The following is a 21,631-nucleotide window of genomic DNA, read 5'->3' as shown; positions in this document are numbered from 1 at the left end:
ATTATTTGTGAGTTTCATGGACCACAACTCTGACCTCTGGCTATGATGCGGAACATGTCATTTAATTTACAAATGTAATGCACTTTCTCGGTGAAAAACATGACAACATGTTGATCACACAATGTTTCTCAGAGTGTTCCAAACATTTGGAAACAGCTCAAGGCAAAGATAAAGTGTGTATGGTGGGTATATATGACCCTCAAACACCAGGGCTGAAAGTGTTGCACCAGCCATATGCGGCCATGTATTATTATTCTGTAAAAGAACACCTACAGACCGCAATCCATGTTGTTTCAATATGACTGCAAGTCAAATTGTTTCAATGTGACTGCAAGTCGAACTCCTAGTTGACACCTTTTCCTCCCTAAAGACAGTCAGCTCACCCGTATTCACAAATTTAAATAGTCGTGTTAGCTAAATGACAACGAGAAACTGAGTCAAAGGCTTTGCAGAATTCAAGAAACTAGTGTCAGCCTGTCTGTCAGTCTCAGTGTTATAACTTCAAGTTGAACAAATATATTTCAAGGAAGATGCAATATATGAAAGTCACAGATCAAGTAAACAGAGTAAGACGTGTACATTTTAACAGTCAAATCATAACTGAGTCCAAGTCTAGCGGCCGCTGGCTGGCTGGCCGCTTAGGTGGCGCGGCTGCTGCGTGGCTGGCAGACAGCGCCGCATGTAGAGGACGCGCGTAACTGTGCGGCGGCACTTTGAAAGATCAGCAAGTCACAACACTCAGCCACCTACTAGACACTTCGAATGGATGGAGGAAACTGCTCTGCATTACCACTGCTTACAGAATCAAAGCTGGTGCTTATAAAGGAGGTGCATAATCTCAAATGGAGTGCTGATACAGTCCCAATCACACTTTATCATAGTTTCCAAGGTTTGCTATGTTATAATCATTCCACTTCTGGATCCAGCAATATGCTGGAATTTCCTATAAGATTTGATAGATCAAGTGCACCATTCTGCAAAGCAACAGGTAAGCTTGACTCAATGGAAGTCATGTTCCAGATTTAGCGCAGCCAGTACAAAGCAAGCAAGATACGGCTGAAGCATGGAGGGAATATACAGGACAGATATACAGAGGAAAGGCACTTTATGATAACATTATGGAAAGAAAAAATGAAACACATGGGAGAATTTCACAAAACAATAAATGGTGTTAAGCTGAACCTGCAGAAGACAATATTCCTTCAGAATTATTATGATCCTTTGGACAATCAAACACTGCAAAACTCTTCCACCCAGTATGCAAGCTATATGTGAAATGAAACGCAAAAGATCCTCCAATTACAAGAAGAATGCTGTAACCCCAATACCAAAAAAGGCAGATACAGCAGGTATATTAACAAACCTTTAGTTTAGTAATTCATGAGTGTAAAATGGTAAACTGAATTATCTACAGAAGAACAATGAGGGAAGATCAGCTTCAGCTCCAGGGAAATGTAAGAATATATGAAGCAATAACCAATGAGTGAGGTGGCGCAGTGGTTAGACACTGGACTCGCATTCGGGAGGACGACGGTTCAATCCCGCGTCCGGCCAGCCTGATTTAGGTTTTTCGTGATTTCCCTAAATCGCTCCAGGCAAATGCCGGGATGGTTCCTTTCAAAGGGCATGGCCGACTTCCTTCCCTGTCCTTCCCTAATCCGATGAGACTGATGACCTCGCTGTCTGGTCTCCTCCCCCCCCCCACCCCCCCCAAAAAAAAAAAAAACAACAACAACAACAACAATGAAGCAATATCACTTACACTGAAATATAGGCAGAGAAAAAGTTAAACCCAAAATTATAGCATTTGTAGATCATGTTAAAGATTTTGGCATTGCTAACTGGAATACACTCTTTGGGTTACAATATTACCAAGGATAAAATACAGGCAGCAAAAGATTATTTACAATTTGTACAAAAATCAAACTGTATTTGTACAAGTCAAAGGACATGAAAAAGTGGTAGCGCTTGAGTATGGAGTGATATAGTTGTAGCCCAAACCCATGTCATCTAAAATATACAATGAGCAAGCAGTAAAGGGGTTAAAGAATAAATTTCAAAAACAAATTCAAGTTCATGGAGAAAAAATAAATACTTAGGTTTGCCACGAAATATGTAATTCTGTCAGAGACGGCAAAGAACTTGGAGATCCACTGAATGAAATGAATGGCATTTTGAAGAAAGAATGTGTGTGTGTGTGTGTGTGTGTGTGTGTGTGTGTGTGTGTGTGAGAGAGAGAGAGAGAGAGAGAGAGAGAGAGAGAGAGAGAGAGAGAGAGCTCTGCATGATAGGGGCTGCAGTGACCAAAATTAAAGTTCCTGTTTCAATTCTAAATCATATTTCTCCACTTAAGAGCCACTCATTCTTATGGTGCTCTTGTTGAAAACAACTCAATCAGTTTACTGGAGTAGGTAGTATACAGCACACCTGGTTAGTGCCAGTTTGGTGAAATCTCTTTGTGTCAGGAGCTGCTCAGTTTCACCAGGAATCGTCAGCAAATATTTTGTCATGTTCCCCATGACACAATCTATCACTCTTTGATGTTTCATGCAAAGACTTTGAAACATGTTGTACATACTCATATGTTAGGGAACATCTACACCTATACTCTGCAAACCACCATGAGGGGCATGGCAGAAGATACATCCCATTGTACCAGTTACTAGGATTTCTTCCTGATCCATTCACATAGGGAGCATGGGAAGAATAATTGTTTGAATGCCTGTGTGTGTGTGTGTGTGTGTGTGTGTGTGTGTGTGTGCAGTAATTATTCGTATCTTACCATCATGATCACTATGTGAGCAATACGAAGGAGGTTGTACGTATTCCTACAGTAATCATTTAAAGCCAGTTCTTAAAATTTTGTTAACAGACTTTCTTGGGATAGTTTATGTCTGCCTTAAAGAATCTTCCAGTTCAATTCCTCCAGTATCTCCATGACACTCTCCCATGGATTAAACCAGTCTGTGACCATTCGTGCCGCCCTTCTTTTTACATATTCAATATCCCCTGTTAGTCCTATCTGATATGGACCCCACACACTCAAAAAATATTCTAGAACCAGTTGAATGTGTGAATTGTAAGGATCTCCTTTGTATATTGACTGCAATTCCCCTGTATTCTACCAATAAACCGAAGTCTACCACCTGCTTCACTCACAACTGAACCTACGTGATCATTCCATTTCACATCCCTACAAAGTGTTACACCCATGTATTTGTATGAATTGGACGATTTCAACAGTAACTCATTGATATTACAGTCATAGGACACTAGGGTTTTTTTGTTTTGTGAAGTGCAAAATGTTATACTTCTGAACATTTAAAGCAAGTTGCCAATCTTTACACCACTTTGAAATCTTATCAAGATCTGACTGAATATTTATGTGGCTTCTTTCAGATATTACTTCATTATAGATAATAACTGCATCACGCACCATGCATTGTCTGCAAGGTCATTAACATACAAAATGAACAGCAAGGGTCCCAACACACTTGCTTGGGGCACACCCGAGGTTACATCTACATCTGATGATGATTCTCCATTCCAGATAATGTGTTGTGTCCTCCCTACCAAAAAGTCCTCAATCTAGTCACAAATTGCACTAGATATCTCATATGATCGTACTTTTGACAATATGTATAGGTGTGGTACTGTTTTAAATGCTTTTCGGAAATCAAGAATACAGCATCTATCTGATTACATTGATCCAAAGCTTTCAGTATGTCATGTGAGAAAACTGCGAATTTGCTTTCAGATGATCAATGTTTTCGAAATCCCAGCTGGTTGGCATTGAGAAGGTCATTCTGTTCAAGATACCTCATTATGTTTGAGTTCATTATATGCTCTAAGATTCTACAGCAAATCGATGTTTTGTGGATCACTTCTACTACCCTACTTGTAAGCCTGCCCAGCTAGCCACACGGTCTAACGCGCCGCTTCCTGAGTGGGAAGGCATGCAGCTTCCCAGCACGAATCTGCCCGGTGGATTAGGTTCGAGGTCCGGTGTGCCAGCCAGCCTGTGGATGGTTTTTAAGGTGGTTTTCCATCTACCTTGGCGAATGCAGCCTGGTTCCCCTTATTCCACCTCAGCTACACTATGTCAGCGATTGCCACGCAAACACTGTCTCCATGTATGCGTACATCATTATTCCTCTACCACGCAAACATTTGGGATTCTATTCGTCTGAATGAGACATTCCCACGGCGGTTCACTGGGGGCCGAACCGCACAATAACACTGGGTTCGGTGTGTGGAGGGGGTGTCCTGCTGTGGGCTTGTGAACCACTGAGGGCTACAGCAGGATGAAGCCTCTCTGTCATTTCTAGGTCTCCGGTTTGTTACACAATACAATACAATATATACACACACACACACACACACACACACACACACACACACACCTTCTTGTAGACAGGTGTGACCTGTGCCTTTTTCCAAGAACTGGGCATGGTTTTTGTTTGAGGGATCTACAATAGATTATAGTTAGAAGAGGGGCTAACTCAGCTGCAAATTCAGTAAAGAATCTCACAGGGATTACATTGGGGCCTGGAACTTCATTCAGTTTTAATGATTTCAGCTGTTTCTCAACACCGCTGACACTAACACTTATTTCATTCATCTTTTCAGCAGTATGGGGATTAAATTGTGGCAATTCTCCTGCCTTTTCCTTCATAAAGGAACATTGAAACAGAGTTAAACATTTCAGCTTTTGCATTGCTACCTTCAGTTTCAGTTTCTGTCTCATTCATTAGGGACTGGAAACTAATTTTGGTGTCGCTAACAGTCTTTATATAAGACCAGAGTTTCTTTGGGTTCTGTGAAAGGTCACTTGACAACATTGTGCTACAGTAGTCATTGAAGGCATCACACATCGCTCTCTTGACAGCAAAATGTGTTTCATTCGGCATCTTTCTATCTATAGCTGTGGACTTTGTTTTACACCTATTATGCAGTAGTCTCTGTTTCTAAAAGTTTCATGTACATGCTAGTTTGGTGTGATGATCACCATCAAACCTGTCTTAAAAAGATGACGACAACCTATACATTTTTATGGTTGAACCACAACCACCACCACAACTAGGTGGGAAGCATCTTTAACATAGGTGTTTCTAGTAGCATGTGTCAGCAATTATTTGCAGCAGCTTGTGAGGAAACCTAAAGGTTAGGGTGCAACTCACAAATGCAAGAAGAGCCATATGCTGCATTCTGACGTGGAAAATCATATGTTGTACTCACTCACTCGTACACACACACACACACACACACACACACACACACACACACACACACACAGAGACATCAAAGCAATCCAGAGGCAGGCTGCTAGATTTGTTACTGATAGGTTCAAATGACATCTAAGTGTTACAGAGATGCTTCGAGAATTCAAATGGGAATCCCTGGAGGGAAGGCGATGTTGTTTTCAAGAAACATTACTGATAAAATTTAGAAAACCAATGTTTGAAGCTGACTGATGAACAAATCTAGTGCCGCCAACATACGTCACGCATAAAGACCACAAAGATAAGATAACAAGAAATTTTTGCTCATACAGAGGCATGCAGACAGTAATTTTTCTCCTGCTCTATTTGTGTGTGGAACAGGAAAGAAAATGACAAGTAGCGGTACAGGGTATCCTCTGCCACACACCATATGGGGCCTGTGGAGTAACTATGTAGATGTAGAATAGTTAAGTGCGTAAAGTGAAGCAAATAATCACACTGAAGCAAAGTTATGCCATCTGAACAGACAAACAAAAGAAATTTTCTCGTATATAATGCAGAATTGTTCAGAATATGTTGGCTGTAAGCTATGCTATGACACAAAGTAATTAATGTTAACTTGTCTTTTGAGGTGTGATTACTTACCAACAAGAACAGAGGACCTCAGTCTGGATGAGTCATCAACTCCTAGTGTCTTTGCAACAATTGCAGGTCCCAAGTCACCAACCACCACAAAGAAAGCAATACATGTGCCCATCAGAAAACCTATAATGCAGAGCTCAACCAAAAATTTTCCTGTGGGTCCATATGCGTGGAAGGCTGAAAAAAGTCAATGTCAAAGAACAGATATATTTTGGCGACATTGAAAAAATAGCGAAGAAACATAATGTCATAACATACGTAAAACTAGTTTATTATTTACTGATAAAACCATAGCTACCACTGACTTTTATCCCCCAAGAAAAAATTAAAGTAACTCAGATAATAGAACATATATTGTATCATATTCACTCTGGTTCATTTATATACGGGGGTTATTAAAAAAAGGCAGTGCAAAAGTAAGCTGATTTAATTTGTACATGACCTAAAACATATACTTGATAGAAGACCTTCATGAGTTTGTCATATGTATAATGTGTAATAACTGATGAAACAATCAAACAGATATAGAGGTGCCACATAGGATCACACAGCAGATGTCTGCATGGTAATTTACTTCTTACTGGATGTGTCCCATCACACTGTAAGCACACCACATACACTCACACTTAACTGTAGCAGGCTGATGTACCTTTTCTTTCTCCAATGGCAGCTGCTCAGCTGATACGAGTCTTGGACATTGATGTTTTGTGGAATGACAACACAAGCTTTGGAGTTCAGCACATATTAGCATTGTAAGAGGAGAGTCAGCACTGTGCATATTGTGTTAGATATGTGATACTCGTATCACTAGAGTAGCAAGTGTCACACAATATTTCCATTTTGGTGAAGATTAATTCCCTACTAATACATTGTGAAGTGTAAAGTATTGCAACTGCATAAAGGAGATTTTATTGGAATTATTTTAAGATTTTGTTGAAATACATGTAGTAAATGATATTAAAGCAGATTGTTGAGCATAGAACATTGTGACCATGACAAATTTCATATCAATTAATCTGAAATAGCAGCTACACTGACACATTTGCATACTACCAGTAATGGATTAAACTGATGTGGAAGAGAGATGTCATTTTAAAACAAAGTGTGTGACATGTTTTGGAAAAAGTAAAATTGTTTTTTGTACAATGAACCTGGAATAATCAAATTCAGCTCACACTTTCTTTCATTTCAGTCTTCTAGTAATATAGTCCGATGTTTTATTCTGGGGTTTTTAAGCATAATCCTGTTTGTCTATGGCACATGATACTTTGTTAGACATTATTACCCATAACGGATGTAAGCTCTCTTTATCAACAAATAACCCAACTCGTAACTTTTGATAAACAGTATGTCATTTCTGGGATGGGGCATACAATATCACCAGTTATCTCCTCCATTTTGCATGAGAAACAATTTTTCAATTTATCTATAGCTTGTAGTAAAGACAAGACAAACAATATCACTGACAGCTCCTAACAAAAAGAAATTGCTTGGTGTTCAATCAGATAATGGTACAAGTCAGAACAGCACTGGGGCATCCACCACTGCTGACAGGGGTAATCCACTGCTCTAGAAGGCATGAATTCAGGTTTCATGCACCTTAAATAAGCAAATGGATAAGCTTACACGGAATGACTTGAGGAATAAACGCTGTCGCAGAAAGGGATGAAGATTACAGTTTACAATCTAGTCTATGATAAGATCATTATATTTATTGTGTTTCACTTTGGAGACACGAACTAGCAGTCAACTAGCAATCAACACGATATATTAATTTAAGGTATGCATGGAACATATAGGCCTACTTACCTAAAAATTCGAAGTTCCTCCTCCTGGCCATTATTGCTGCTTTAAGGAGGTAGTGACAAGCGTAACGTGACAGCATACTACTTAGCAGAAGCATAACTATTGACAAAATTATTCCGCACTGCAAAGAAAAGAATTGCCATTTTATTTCATTTTTCATTTTGGGAGGTAATAGTTTTCCACAAACTGATTAAATGTCTCACCTGTTTGAAACAGAAAGGCATTGCTAGGACACTAACGCCAATAATGCTGTTGGCTAGCGTCATCGTTATGCCCATACTGGAAGTCATTTTTAATATCTTTTTGAGAATCCCACAACTATTTAATACAACTTTAACAATAAACTTCCTCGTAGATACGCACAAGCAAGATTTTTGACAGCTTGGGGGTTATGTGTACAGTTCTCATTCAAACTTCTATTTGGAATATCACAGTTACAATGACCAGCCGGCCTCACTTATGGTTTCACATAATGCACTGGGAAAAAAGTATACAAAAACGTTGCCACATCACAAATTGCAAGCAATACAATACGAAGAAGGTCACAACACGTTCTGCTACTCTGTCATTTCGTTGTGTTGTGGTCGGAGTACCAACAAATGCATAAACAAATATACTTTAACTGGCATCTTACTACTCTTAATCCGAGCTCCACGCCACCCCGTCTCGCATTAACCCCATCCGTTGCCATGACAATTTCATTAGGCTGTCTGCAACAAGTTACCATTCGTATTTTGTTTCAACCGATGAGTGGCTTGAATTTGGTGCGTATTGTGTCTACAGCGTTGGCTGCCGTGAGTATGTCCGGGAGTTGCAGTCATTTGCACAATTTAAAGCGATAAACAAAAAACGTACCGATTTAGCTTTAATCGGTGGGTGTGAAACGGTTTATATTATCATTATCGTACATATTAACTTACAAATCCTGTCAGTAATGACAACTACGTTGTTATTGCGCGTAATTTTTTATTTATCATTTGAGTCAATAAAATTCGGCGAAAATTCAATGTATCTACAGGTTATGTGTACATCACTCTTGACAATGGAAACACACCAACAGTTCAGGTAATATGCCGAACGTGTATATATTGTTGCTTATTCGCTTTGTAGAATATTGATCAGTAAATGTTTTCTTGAATCAACTAGTTATTAGCTGATGTATTTGATTATACGGACGTAATTTGCACACCCCCCCCCCCCCCCCCCCCCCGTGGTATGCGTATTGCAATATTTATACAAATTGTAATTTTCACTTGTACCAAATTCATATGTAACAACACGCAACGGGATTTCTGGGATCAATTAAATTCACATCAAATCAGAATATTTGCTTATGCCAAAATGTAACAGGGCACACACTTTTTATTGATTTTTTTTGCCACTTTTGTGTTTTTAACTTTGCTGTGACAAGAGATGATTTAGAATTTTTGAAGGTTTAAAGTTGGATTAAAGTACTATTGGTACTGTATTGACGGAAGATATATTTTGCTGTCGTTTACCAACCGGTAGTTTTCGCATTAGGTCTGTGTACTTCTACAAAATTGTTATATAGTCTTTTTGACATCAACCTGAGAAATGTCTGCTGTATATGCGGATTAGATTACTGGTAGATTCAGTAAAATGCTCGAGAAAATTAACTGTTACCTTGGTAAGCCATCCACCATGGTAGTAAAAACACTGTAACCAGTTCTCACCCTAGTCACCTGCAGATTTTAAGCCTGAATATTCAGTGCCTTAGAAATAAATCACTAGAATGTGAGGTAGCAATGAACGGTGCTAACATTGATTGCATGTACATCATGGAGCATTGGTGCAGAAGTTTTGAACTAAGTATCATTAACATTCATCCATATACATTAGCAAGTCAGTATTGTAGAAAAAATGACAAAAACGGAGGTGTATGTATCTTCATCAAATCAAGTATCAGGTACAAAAGAGTGTGTGAAGCTGAATCATTGAGTGTGGAAAATCATTTTGAAGCAGCAGCTATACAGTTGTATGACATACAGGATAAAGTCATAGTCATAGCAATATACAGTCTACCTAATGGGGATACAGCCTTATTCATTGATCTATTAGAAACACTGCTTAACATTCATTATTTTAAAAGAGCCACTGTAGTTGTCTGTGGGGATTTCAGCATAAATCTTATGAATGAAAGTAGGCTAAAATCAGTTCCTAAATCTATTATGTAGTTTCAGTCTGTTTCCACACATATACAAACCTACAAGAATAACCTATAATACACACAGTCTTATCGGTAATATATTTTCTAATATACGATCCACAGAAGTAGAAGTAACAAATACTGATTTGGGATTATCAGACCATAATGCTCTTATCCTCATAATTCCTTGAGTGCCACTGCAAGGAAAAAAAGTGTACTTCATGTATAAAAGAAAATTTTCCTCTGAAAACTGTGTAGAATTTACAAATATCCTAACTAGTGAGTCCTGGGGGGAAATGCTATCCCTAACAAACACGAATGATGAATATAACACTTTTTCTTCAATTTTCATGGGATATTTTGAAATGTTCATTCCAAAGAAGCTGTCAAGAATCACGTCACAATAAAAAGCCAAGTGCTTGGATCACAGCTGGAATCAAAACTTCTTGTGGAACTCTAAAGTAAATTAAAAATTGAATACATCTATAGAGCCACAGTTCATAGAAAATGTTAAGAATTACAAGAGGGTATATTGAAAAGTAATTGCCAAGACAAAATTTATAAGTAATGACAACTTAATAAGACAGTCTTATAACAAACCGAAAGCCATATGGGGTATTGTGAAGACTGAAACAGGAAAGAGATGTGAAGACCAGGATATCATTCTCAGAAACACAGAAAATGTCAATATTAGAAAACAAGATTTGCCAAATTACATCAACAATTATTTCATAAATGCAACAGCTTCATTAATTTCCAAAAGCTGCTCGTAGCATGAGGATAGATCCAATAGATGAACATGAAATGTTCAGAGTAATAAAAAGCTTGAAACTTAAAATGTCAGCAGGAGTAGATGAGGTACCTGTTTATATCATAACAATGACAGCTGCACAAATCACAAATGCCGTGGCATACATAGCTATCTTATCATTTAGTGAAGGAGCGTTACTGGAAAGGTGGAAAGGATGAAAATGTCAAAAGTGAAGCCATTATTCAAAAACAGCAACAAACATAAGTTAGAAAACTATCAGCCAATATCCCTCTTTCCAGCATTTTCCAAAATAATAGAAAGTTAATGAAACACAGAATCAGCAAATATCTAAATGACCATAAGTTACTAAATAGAAATCAGCATGGCTTCCAGGCAAGCAAAAATACAGAAACAGTACTAATGTGCTACACTGAAGAAATAATCAAAAATCTAGAAAAATACAAGAGCATAGTAGAAGTAAATTTAGATCCCTCCAAAGCATTGTCAATCATGGCATTCTTTTAGAAAAACTGGAAGCATTGGGTATTCTTGGGGCAGGGAAAAAGTGGTTTGAAGCATACCTACAAAACAGAACACAGATTGTGGGAATGATGTCAGATTACTCCAAACACAAAATAAATTTAGTATCAGGTGCAAAAAAAAAAAAAAAAAAGTGGAAATAGGAGTGCCACAAGGCAGTATTCTAGGTCCCCTATTGATCCTTGTCTATATAAATGACTTTCACACCTCAGATGGAGCAGCAAAGGCCATACTGTTCACAGATGACACTAGTCTGATAAGAGGTGCACCAAAGCAAATGCTGCAAACAACTACTGATCAAGTAATAAAGAATGTCCACACTTGGTTCAGTGCAAACCTGTTGACATTAAATGCAAATAAAACAAATTATATGCAGTTTGGGAAAAAATATGTCAAAATGTAAATCTTAATCTGTTGTTGGGTGACAAGGCTATAGACAGAGTGGCATCAACAAAATTTCTGGGGATTCATGTAGATGAAAATCTTAATTTTTTCTGCTCTTAAAATTATTGCAAATGTTTTTACTGCAGAGGATGCCAGGATGGCATATTTTGGCTATCTTCAGTCTCTTGCAACCTACAGAATAATATTTTGGGGTTCCACCACTTGCCATCTAAAACAAATCTTTCTGTTACAGAAGAGGGCTTTACAAATAATAACACACAGTCATCCACAGAAACAATGCAAACCCTTATTCAACAAGTTTAACGTTCTAAAAATACCATAAACATGTTTCAATTGTTAGGGCTCACGTTGCAGATTTTCAGACAAATGCCAACTTGCATAACTACAATACTCGAAATAGAACAGCACTCCATACTCAGCGAACAAAAAGCACACACACACAAGGGCATGTGAGCCACATTGGTACAAAACTCTACAACTTACTGCCAGCCAACATCATAAAGCTAGAAGATGAAAACAAATTTAAAGTAGAATTTAAAGATTTTCTACTTGAACAGTGTTTTTACTCAGTAAATGACTATTTAGACCAATAAATAATTCCGATAATGTTTATATTAAGGCAAAATTGAAAAACTGTCTTTCATCCCTCAAAGTTTCTGTTAATTTTATATATCTTATGGACAGCTGCTGAGTGTGGTAAAATCTGTACTGAAATGTTGTAGTGAATATAAGGGCTTCCTGTTTAGGGAAGACAAAAGTAAAGCCTTTAGGGCAAACAGACTATGCAGTTACAATACTTTTAGTATACATGTATAAAAAGTTGTATTACTGTGTCTTGTATGAGGGTAATCTCAAAAGGTCTATGTACTTATAAAAAAAATAGGAGACGTTACTTTTGGGATTACCCTTGTATGACCAAGTATTATTCTTTGTACTTTTTTTGTACAATTTTGTATGTATTATTCTTTGTACTACTTAATGTAAAAAAATTGTATGCTCCTTTTGCTCAAATTGTTTCCCAAAATTTACATGAACTTTTGGACAACACCCATACAATATTTATTGTCTACAGATGGATAAATAAAGAAATAAATAAAATATTTAACCACCCATGCCCTTTGCATGGTTCAATGTGGTGTGGTTTATTAGTAGTAGTGTCACTATTGAAGTTTGGCAAGAGGCACCCGACCATTTGAGTAAATGACTTCTTGATGAACACCTACACAATCAGAAACGTGTTTAATGATCAAACTGTAGAACCTTGGTGAATCTATAGTTTTTATTGTTTATTTAGTTTTTGTGTAGATGTAATTTTTGTGAAGAAAACTATGTCTTGATAGGGGTAAGAGAGGGGAGGAAGGTTAACAGAATTTTTTGCTGAATACACATTAGTCATTGCAAACACGATTTTTGAGAATTTCTTGAGAAGGAAAGTACATGGAAGATGCCAGGGGATGTGGCAAGATATGAGATGTCATTTTGATAAAATAAAGATTTAGAAATGAAGTTCAACATTGCAAGAGCTAACTGGGTGTTGACATTGATAGCAACCCTAAATTAGTAATAATGAAGTTCCAGTTGAAGTTAAAGACAAAGCAGCTGAAATGTTCGAAACTATACAAGTTGGAAGGAAGCATAAATTCACCCTATTTGGGAAGCATACGTCACAAAAGATAGAGTGATGTTGCAAGGAATTATTGGTGTTGAGGATCAATGGAAAAGTCTTGTGAGAGCTATTGTAAATGCTGCTGAAAAAGTAAGCTTACTAATATTAAAGCACAAAATTTGCATCACAATTTTATAATAAACTGATGCCAATGGAATACGTGAGCCATATGACATTTATTGATAATGATGTGGTATACTTTTAATTCCATGCAGTGTTTTGCTGCTTTATTTGTTCCTGCTTACCAACAGCTAGAAGCTTCTCTGTTGGTTCTCTTGCACACATTAAAAACTTGGTTTTAATCTCTCTAGTTTCTTAGCAGCTTTAGAAACCTGCTTGTGTAGTTTAATGTGCAGCATCAGCTTGCCAGACAGGGAGGTGAACCAATCCTGCATTGAGAACGTGCAGCGGATTGATGGCGGCTAGTATTGACCACTGACCGGCTGGAATGTGGCTTCTAGGTAGTTTTGTATGCATGTTTCGGCAAATGCTGAGCTGGTCCTACGTCCCTGCTACAGAAAATACAGTAAACAACCAGTTAAAAATATGACAAAACACAAAACAAAGTTTACATGATTCACAGGCTGATGGTGCACAGGCTGTGATGGCAAGCCACAAAGTTAAATTAAATAAATACACTCCTGGAAATGGAAAAAAGAACACATTGACACCGGTGTGTCAGACCCACCATACTTGCTCCGGACACTGCGAGAGGGCTGTACAAGCAATGATCACACGCACGGCACAGCGGACACACCAGGAACCGCGGTGTTGGCCGTCGAATGGCGCTAGCTGCGCAGCATTTGTGCACCGCCGCCGTCAGTGTCAGCCAGTTTGCCGTGGCATACGGAGCTCCATCGCAGTCTTTAACACTGGTAGCATGCCGCGACAGCGTGGACGTGAACCGTATGTGCAGTTGACGGACTTTGAGCGAGGGCGTATAGTGGGCATGCGGGAGGCCGGGTGGATGTACCGCCGAATTGCTCAACACGTGGGGCATGAGGTCTCCACAGTACATCGATGTTGTCGCCAGTGGTCGGCGGAAGGTGCACGTGCCCGTCGACCTGGGACCGGACCGCAGCGACGCACGGATGCACACCAAGACCGTAGGATCCTACGCAGTGCCGTAGGGGACCGCACCGCCACTTCCCAGCAAATTAGGGACACTGTTGCTCCTGGGGTATCGGCGAGGGCCATTCGCAACCGTCTCCATGAAGCTGGGCTACGGTCCCGCACACCGTTAGGCCGTCTTCCGCTCACGCCCCAACATCGTGCAGCCCACCTCCAGTGGTGTCGCGACAGGCGTGAATGGAGGGACGAATGGAGACGTGTCGTCTTCAGCAATGAGAGTCGCTTCTGCCTTGGTGCCAATGATGGTCGTATGCATGTTTGGCGCCGTGCAGGTGAGCGCCACAATCAGGACTGCATACGACCGAGGCACACAGGGCCAACACCCGGCATCATGGTGTGGGGAGCCATCTCCTACACTGGCCGTACACCACTAGTGATCGTCGAGGGGACACTGAATAGTGCACGGTACATCCAAACCGTCATCGAACCCATCGTTCTACCATTCCTAGACCGGCAAGGGAACTTGCTGTTCCAACAGGACAATGCACGTCCGCATGTATCCCGTGCCACCCAACGTGCTCTAGAAGGTGTAAGTCAACTACCCTGGCCAGCAAGATCTCCGGATCTGTCCCCCATTGAGCATGTTTGGGACTGGATGAAGCGTTGTCTCACGCGGTCTGCACGTCCAGCACGAACGCTGGTCCAACTGAGGCGCCAGGTGGAAATGGCATGGCAAGCCGTTCCACAGGACTACATCCAGCATCTCTACGATCGTCTCCATGGGAGAATAGCAGCCTGCATTGCTGCGAAAGGTGGATATACACTGTACTAGTGCCGACATTGTGCATGCTCTGTTGCCTGTGTCTATGTGCCTGTGGTTCTGTCAGTGTGATCATGTGATGTATCTGACCCCAGGAATGTGTCAATAAAGTTTCCCCTTCCTGGGACAATGAATTCACGGTGTTCTTATTTCAATTTCCAGGAGTGTATTCCCAATCACGAAAACTTTTGACCACGTATGACAGAATAAATGCTAGGACAGGGAGAACAACTGTAGAATTTAATGCAAACAGGTTTATGCTGAATGCAATTTAACAGAGAGTTCATCAGATCTGCTGTGGCACACTGTGTCTGTGTGCTTTAATGTGTATCAGTTTCAAACGTTTGTATCTCATCTCATAGGAAACAGTAGTACAACTGTAATTAGTAGATGAATTATGAAAATCAGAATTCAGAACTCCCAACAGCTGAACAGATTATTTTGCTCCTTTGGCTGATCACGTACGCAACCACAATTTCATTGAATGTTACCAAGACATAATGGGTTCACATTTGGGAAGAGCAGTGGTCAAATCCCTATCTAGCCATCCAGATTTAGAGTTCCCCTGGTTTACGTAAGCCCTGCAACACATTCTGGGAAGGTATCTGTCTGAATGGCTGTGGATGGTTTGTTGCCTCATCATTGTCGAATCTGAACTTGAACTCAACCTCTAATGTCCTTCTCACCAAACTTGACTTTAAGCAGTAATCTTCCTTACTTCTCTAGTTGAGTTAGTGATCCCTGTGTAGTTAAGAGGTTCTTCCACAGCATATTGGCCAAGTTAAAGCAGGCCATGGTTCAGACATTGAACTAGTATCTGAAAGGTACACAGCTAATCACACCGTCCAGCCATCGCAATGTAGGTTTACCATTGTTGTCGTGGCCAACGGCCTTGCCACAGTGGTAACCCCAGTTCCCATCAGATCACACGAAATTAAGTGCTGTCAGGCCGAGCTTGCTTTTCTGTGGGTGGCCACCTCGGTCTGTCGAGCGCTGTTAAGTGGTGTGCACCCAGACCACGCGAGGCCAATTGAGGAACTACTTGATTGAGAAGTAGCAGCTCTAGTCACAAAGACTGACAACAGCCGGAAGAGCAGTGTGCTGCCATGCCCCTCCATATCTTCTTTGAGTAATGCCTATCGGCTGAGGGCTGAGGATGACACAGCAGCCGGTTGGTTCCGTTGGGCCTTGGAGGCCTGTGTGGACAGAGAGAGAGAGTGAGTGAGTGAGTGATGGAACAAGGAGGGAGGAAGAAGGAGAGATTATTGTCCTAAATCTTCATTGGTAAATTATTTTGGAATTGGCGCTTTATCAAGAGTTTCCACAAGCTTGCCTGATTAAGATAGTGCTTGATCACTGATTTTACTTTAATTGAAAAGATAACTTTTCCAGTTTTATATATATATATATATATATATATATATATATATATATATATATATATATATAAAAAGAAAGATGATGTGACTTACCAAATGAAAGTGCTGGCAGGTCGACAGACACACAAACGAACACAAACATACACACAAAATTCAAGCTTTCGCAACAAACTGTTGCCTCATCAGGAAAGAGGGAAGGAGAGGGAAAGACGAAAGGATGTGGGTTTTAAGGGAGAGGGTAAGGAGTCATTCCAGTCCCGGGAGCGGAAAGACTTACCTTATGGGAAAAAAAGGACGGGTATACACTCGCACACACACACATATCCATCCACACATATACAGACACAAGCAGACATATTTATATATATCCCTGTGTGTGTGTGTGTGTGTGTGTGTGTAAAGCCAAAACTGGTTACTTGCAGGTAGACTTAAAGGTGCCCAAGCCTGTGAATTCTACAGTTTCTTTAGATGATAGGGTTACCATTCTCCTCCTAAGGTCAAAGCGGCCTCATGATCTGTGACTCACTTAATTTTGACATGATTAATTCCTGTTTTAAAAAAAGAAGAAGAAGAATGCAGATGAAGGGAAATTGCAGAAACATTTCATTCTCAGTTGAAATATGTTTTCACTGATTTAATTGTTTCTGTCAGGACTTCAATTTTTATTAATCAGTACATTTTGAGAAAAGAAAACAAAACCGTACTGATACAGAATGTAGTCAGATTCTTTTTTGGCTGAAAATCTTGCCAGTTTCTAGCTTCACATTAACAAACAAGTTATTAAACTATTAGAACTTGTGACATTTCACCTTCACTGGTGTGTTATAAAATCATGATTATTAAAGCCATTTGAAAATTCTGTACTGGTCACATATGTAAGACCCATACCAAATAGGACTATCAGGGGATGTAGAATGTGTAAAAAGAAGAACAACACATACAGTTACAGGTTTGTTTGACCGATGTGAGAATGTCATGGAGATTTTTGAAAAACTTGAACTGGTAGACGCAAAGCCTACTTAAAGTGTTTCAAGGACCACCATTAAATGAAGAATCTAGAAATATATCGTAACCTACTATGGATCACTCCTGTGAGGGCTGTGAAAACTGCACTAGACTACTTGCAACATGCACAATGACATCATTTAAGTTGTCATTCTTCCTGCTCTCCACATATGAATGGAATGGGAAGAAGCACTGTTAAGTGAGACAGTGGAAAGTACCGCCCATTGTGCATTTCACAGTGGTTTACAGAGTATAGGTGTAGTTATAGATGCAAGAATCTGAATTAGATTATTGTTATTGTTATTATTATTATTATTATTATTATTATTGCTACTGCTATTATTTTATACTTGGGTTAATTTTAAAATTCGTAAACTCTGTACATGTGAATTCAAGATACAGGAAACAGTTTTAGCCTGAAAAATCCCAAAGTTTTTGGGAAATTTTAAATGTTTCTCACTTTAAGCAATGAATCATTAATGTGTTTACTAATTTTGTTGTTGAATTTAGTTGTCTTACTTTCCCTAGCACCATCATTCTGTTGCTCCTGATTCAGTTTCTATAATGTGCATTCCAATCTCTTACCTTTTTATATGTACATTTTACAAAATTCACAACCATGTATTTATCTGCACTAATTTTTTGCATGTTTTTCTGTTGCAGACATTTTTCCCTGTAGATGGCCTCATCCTGTTCTGTAATACATAGAATGGTAGCATTCGCAAATGCCTCTGTGTATTAATTATGTGGGTTTGCCTGGATATTTCTTAATGCCAATGGTAGGCACAGTAATAGAAGTGTGGCAGACTCCATAATTTATTTCCTGTAGATTTACTATACAAATGCCTTCATACTCAGAGGCTCTTATTAAGGTAAATGATCACAGGAAGTGCTGTACTGCTTCAACAGGAAACTGAAGTTAAATGGCTCCATTTGGTGATGAAGGAAGTGCTGCTTCAGCATGATTTCATGCCAGTACAGTCATTTGGAGGTGTTGCATTATGAACTGCTGTTGCTACCCCCTATTCCCCTGACCTTGTTCTCATGAAATTTGATTGATTCCAAACATTAACAATGTGGTCATTGCCAAAACATAAGTCTATTCTAGATCCCTTGATATTTCCTGTTTCTTTAAGGGAACGAGGTTAAAAGTGATCGGGGTTTGGGAAAATATATACCTGTAAAATGGGACTGTGTTGAAAAATAATTTGTTTATGATGGAAATTGCATCTTCATTCCTAACACAGATACTTACTGAACCACCCTCATGTATCATCCATGGCATACTTCTGTTCTCTGATACCTTTTGGAAACATCAAACCACATTTAGTCTCTTTGATGCACATATTGCATTATGTAGCATGCATCATACCCCCATTTTTTTTTTAGTTGGCTGCATTTACAACATAAATTCAAGATATGTTTCCAAACATCGTAGATAAATTTGATTTCTTTTAAAATAATTTATTTATTGCAGTAATGAATACTGGTACATATTTTTTATCTGTATCTTAACATCCGAGGTTTACAGAAATTAATCTAACAGTTGTGATAGAGAAGGCAAATCATTCTCCATTTGCAGCTATCACTCTCTTCCTTATCATAGTCAGTTGATTATTAGCAATATTATTTTGCCAAAGAAAATATTAACGATCTCTGTAATTGCGGTGCACACAAATTACGAATTGTCTATTACGAATTGTCTTTTTAGACTCTTTCCATGACACTGTTGATGGTGTTGATGTTGGGAAGTTATTTAGAGGGACACTCCAAAGACCACATTAACTTACAAATTGCAATATGACATTTAATTCTGGAAATAACTCATTTTCTTATCATTTGCATAGCTTGTATGTCCACATCCATACAGCTTGCATGTAAACACCAACACCATCCTAGAAACAGGAAATTAAAAAAGAGTTCTGCTGCCATTACAGGTTGAATTATGCCCACACTGCCCACATTGTTGCATGTTACAGTCCTTTACCAGTTTGTACATAGTTGAAACCTCGATCCTTGCACCTAATGCTTATTGCAGAAACCTGTAGGTATCACAGTATAAATAGTTTATGAGTAAAAATTACTACTCACATGATACTAAGAGTGTTAAAAAAGTTTTGTACAGTCGTCTCTAATTTTTTATTTTTTGCAGAAGGAGGATTTAATTTTTTGTGAACATACTTGGAACATTTAACTATACATTTATCCTACTCAATGTAGCCTCCATCAGCTGTGATGCATCTGGCCCAACATTCTTTCCATGATGTAAATGCACTTTGGTAAAATCCTGGGGATTGGCTTTTACAGTATCGCTTGACACAGGAAATAAGGTCTTTCTCTCAATCAAATGTTTATCACACAGGTGGGCCTTCAGATGACCAAAGAGGTAAAAATCAGATGGAGCCAAGTCCGGACTGTAGAGAGGATGGGGTTTGGCGTTGTCACGGTGCAGTCTGATGAGCTGACCCTGAAGCTGTGGTCTGTGGGTCTTAATGGCACGTCACAGCTTGTCCAGTGACAAACAGTAATGGTCCTGGTTAATTGTGGAGCCAGATTACAAAAAGTCAATGAAAATGACACCACACTGATCCTAGAAGGAGGAGGCCATCACCTTTCGGCTTGCTGTTCATGAAAGTCTTCATTTCTTCTTCCGAGGGGAACCTGGATGACGCCACTCCATGGATTGGGTTTTGCTCTCAGGTTTGGACAAAAACAACCATGTTTCATCCTGGGTAATGATGCCATCAAAACATCGCCAGTCTTGAAGAGGAACTCCATCATTGACCATTGTTGCAACCTGACAATCACTTCATGGCCCGTTGTGGCTTACCTGTAAATAAAAGAAAATACTTTTGTATACCAACTTATAGCTAAATGTTCCAAGTGTGTTCACAAAAAATTTCATTCTCTTGCTGCCAAAAATAAAAAAAATTAGAGACGACTGTGCAAAACTTTTTGAATGTCCTTTGTACTAGAGGCACTGAGTCATCAATTGGAATTTAAACAAGATGGAAAACTCTGATAGCTTTAAGACGAAATTTTGTTTAAGTTTGGGGGGGGGGGGGGAGGAGAGATCCACCATCCCTGCTCTACATGTAATTTGACATGATCACAAATAATCTGTCGGTATTGAATGACTCGTGAATAAAGTAGCAAGGGCACAGAGTGATCTGAACTGGAATCAGTAGCCATGATGTGCACTGTTTGTCATGCTTGCTTAGTTTGTCACTAATAAATCAAGTCTTGTCATTGGTTAACATGGAATGAGTGAAGCACAGTTCACAGGGTAAACATTCCTATCTGATATTAAAATTCATGTCTGGTGAATATATAAGCAAGTTAAGTGCCCTACTGTTTCTTCCTTTGTCCATTTTATGAGAAAGAACATTTCAAAGACTGGAAGCTGACAAACATTGTATCTCCCATCTTACAGTCACTTGGATGAATAGTAAGGGCCAGCTCTTGTGGTGTTATTCCAGGGTGTCTACGACCCGGGACAACCGGGAAATCCGGGAAAAACCCGAGAATTTTTTCATCCGGGAGAAAATCGGGAAAAACCCGGGAATTTTTCGGAATTCCGGGAATTTTTCATTGTGTTAGCTTTCAGTTAAATTTTTGTAATTTTGACTGCAGAATTGATTCTCTAGCAAAGAATGTTATTGTATCCTGCTACTGGAGAATGATACTGCAGCAAGAAAATATAAACGAGAGGGAAAAAATAAAACTTTAGTGGCAAAGGAAATGTGCAATTTACAACAACAAAACACCGTGCACGCACAAGCGTCTGCAAATAGCAAAAATATGTCAAAGACCGTAGGGTGCAGACTGTAATTCTTCGTAACAATAAACGGCTTGCCATGAGAATGACGTCACAACTGTTCACATTAGGTTCGTTTGACCAATTGCCAGCGGTCTGTTGCGCATGCGCATTTGACTCGCGTATAAGCAGTACCTTCTCCCGCTACTTGAAGTTTGGCTGTTAGCTGTATCGGTAGTAGCAGCAAGCAGCCAGATGCAAACGAGAAAAATTTTTCTCCCGCGCCCTAGCTGCCAGATTCACGCTTGCACAGAGTTGTAGTGGGGAGGGGGTTCTCCACGTGACCCGTGTTTACGTTAAGTGATTTCGCTGCTTCTCTTCGTGTACAGCTCCAACATCA

General features: G+C 39.3%; 1 protein-coding gene and 1 long non-coding RNA gene across 2 annotated transcripts in view; one reads left to right on the top strand and one right to left on the bottom strand.

Moving 5' to 3' along the window:
* The window catches only part of LOC126176322 (putative sodium-coupled neutral amino acid transporter 10), an 81,451-nt gene extending 73,338 nt beyond the window's left edge, over nucleotides 1-8,113 (bottom strand). The window contains exons 1-3 of the mRNA XM_049923472.1: nucleotides 7,874-8,113; nucleotides 7,674-7,791; nucleotides 5,868-6,041 (exon numbers count right to left, since the gene is read on the bottom strand). Coding sequence (XP_049779429.1) covers nucleotides 5,868-6,041; nucleotides 7,674-7,791; nucleotides 7,874-7,960 — 379 coding nt within the window. The 5' untranslated portion in view covers nucleotides 7,961-8,113. The remainder of the gene's footprint in view (nucleotides 1-5,867; nucleotides 6,042-7,673; nucleotides 7,792-7,873) is intronic.
* Nucleotides 8,114-8,492: 379 nt separating this feature from the next.
* Nucleotides 8,493-20,944, top strand: LOC126175089 (uncharacterized). The gene is made up of 3 exons (XR_007535521.1): nucleotides 8,493-8,735; nucleotides 18,138-18,253; nucleotides 19,627-20,944. It is a non-coding gene; the product is annotated as an uncharacterized LOC126175089 (long non-coding RNA).
* The last annotated feature ends 687 nt before the right edge of the window (nucleotides 20,945-21,631 follow it).

The sequence above is a fragment of the Schistocerca cancellata genome, chromosome 3, assembly GCF_023864275.1.
Source record: "Schistocerca cancellata isolate TAMUIC-IGC-003103 chromosome 3, iqSchCanc2.1, whole genome shotgun sequence".
NCBI classification, from domain to species: Eukaryota; Metazoa; Arthropoda; class Insecta; order Orthoptera; family Acrididae; genus Schistocerca; species Schistocerca cancellata.
The sequence above is the reverse complement of the archived record's forward strand: the minus strand, read 5'-3'. Positions and strand labels throughout refer to the sequence as shown.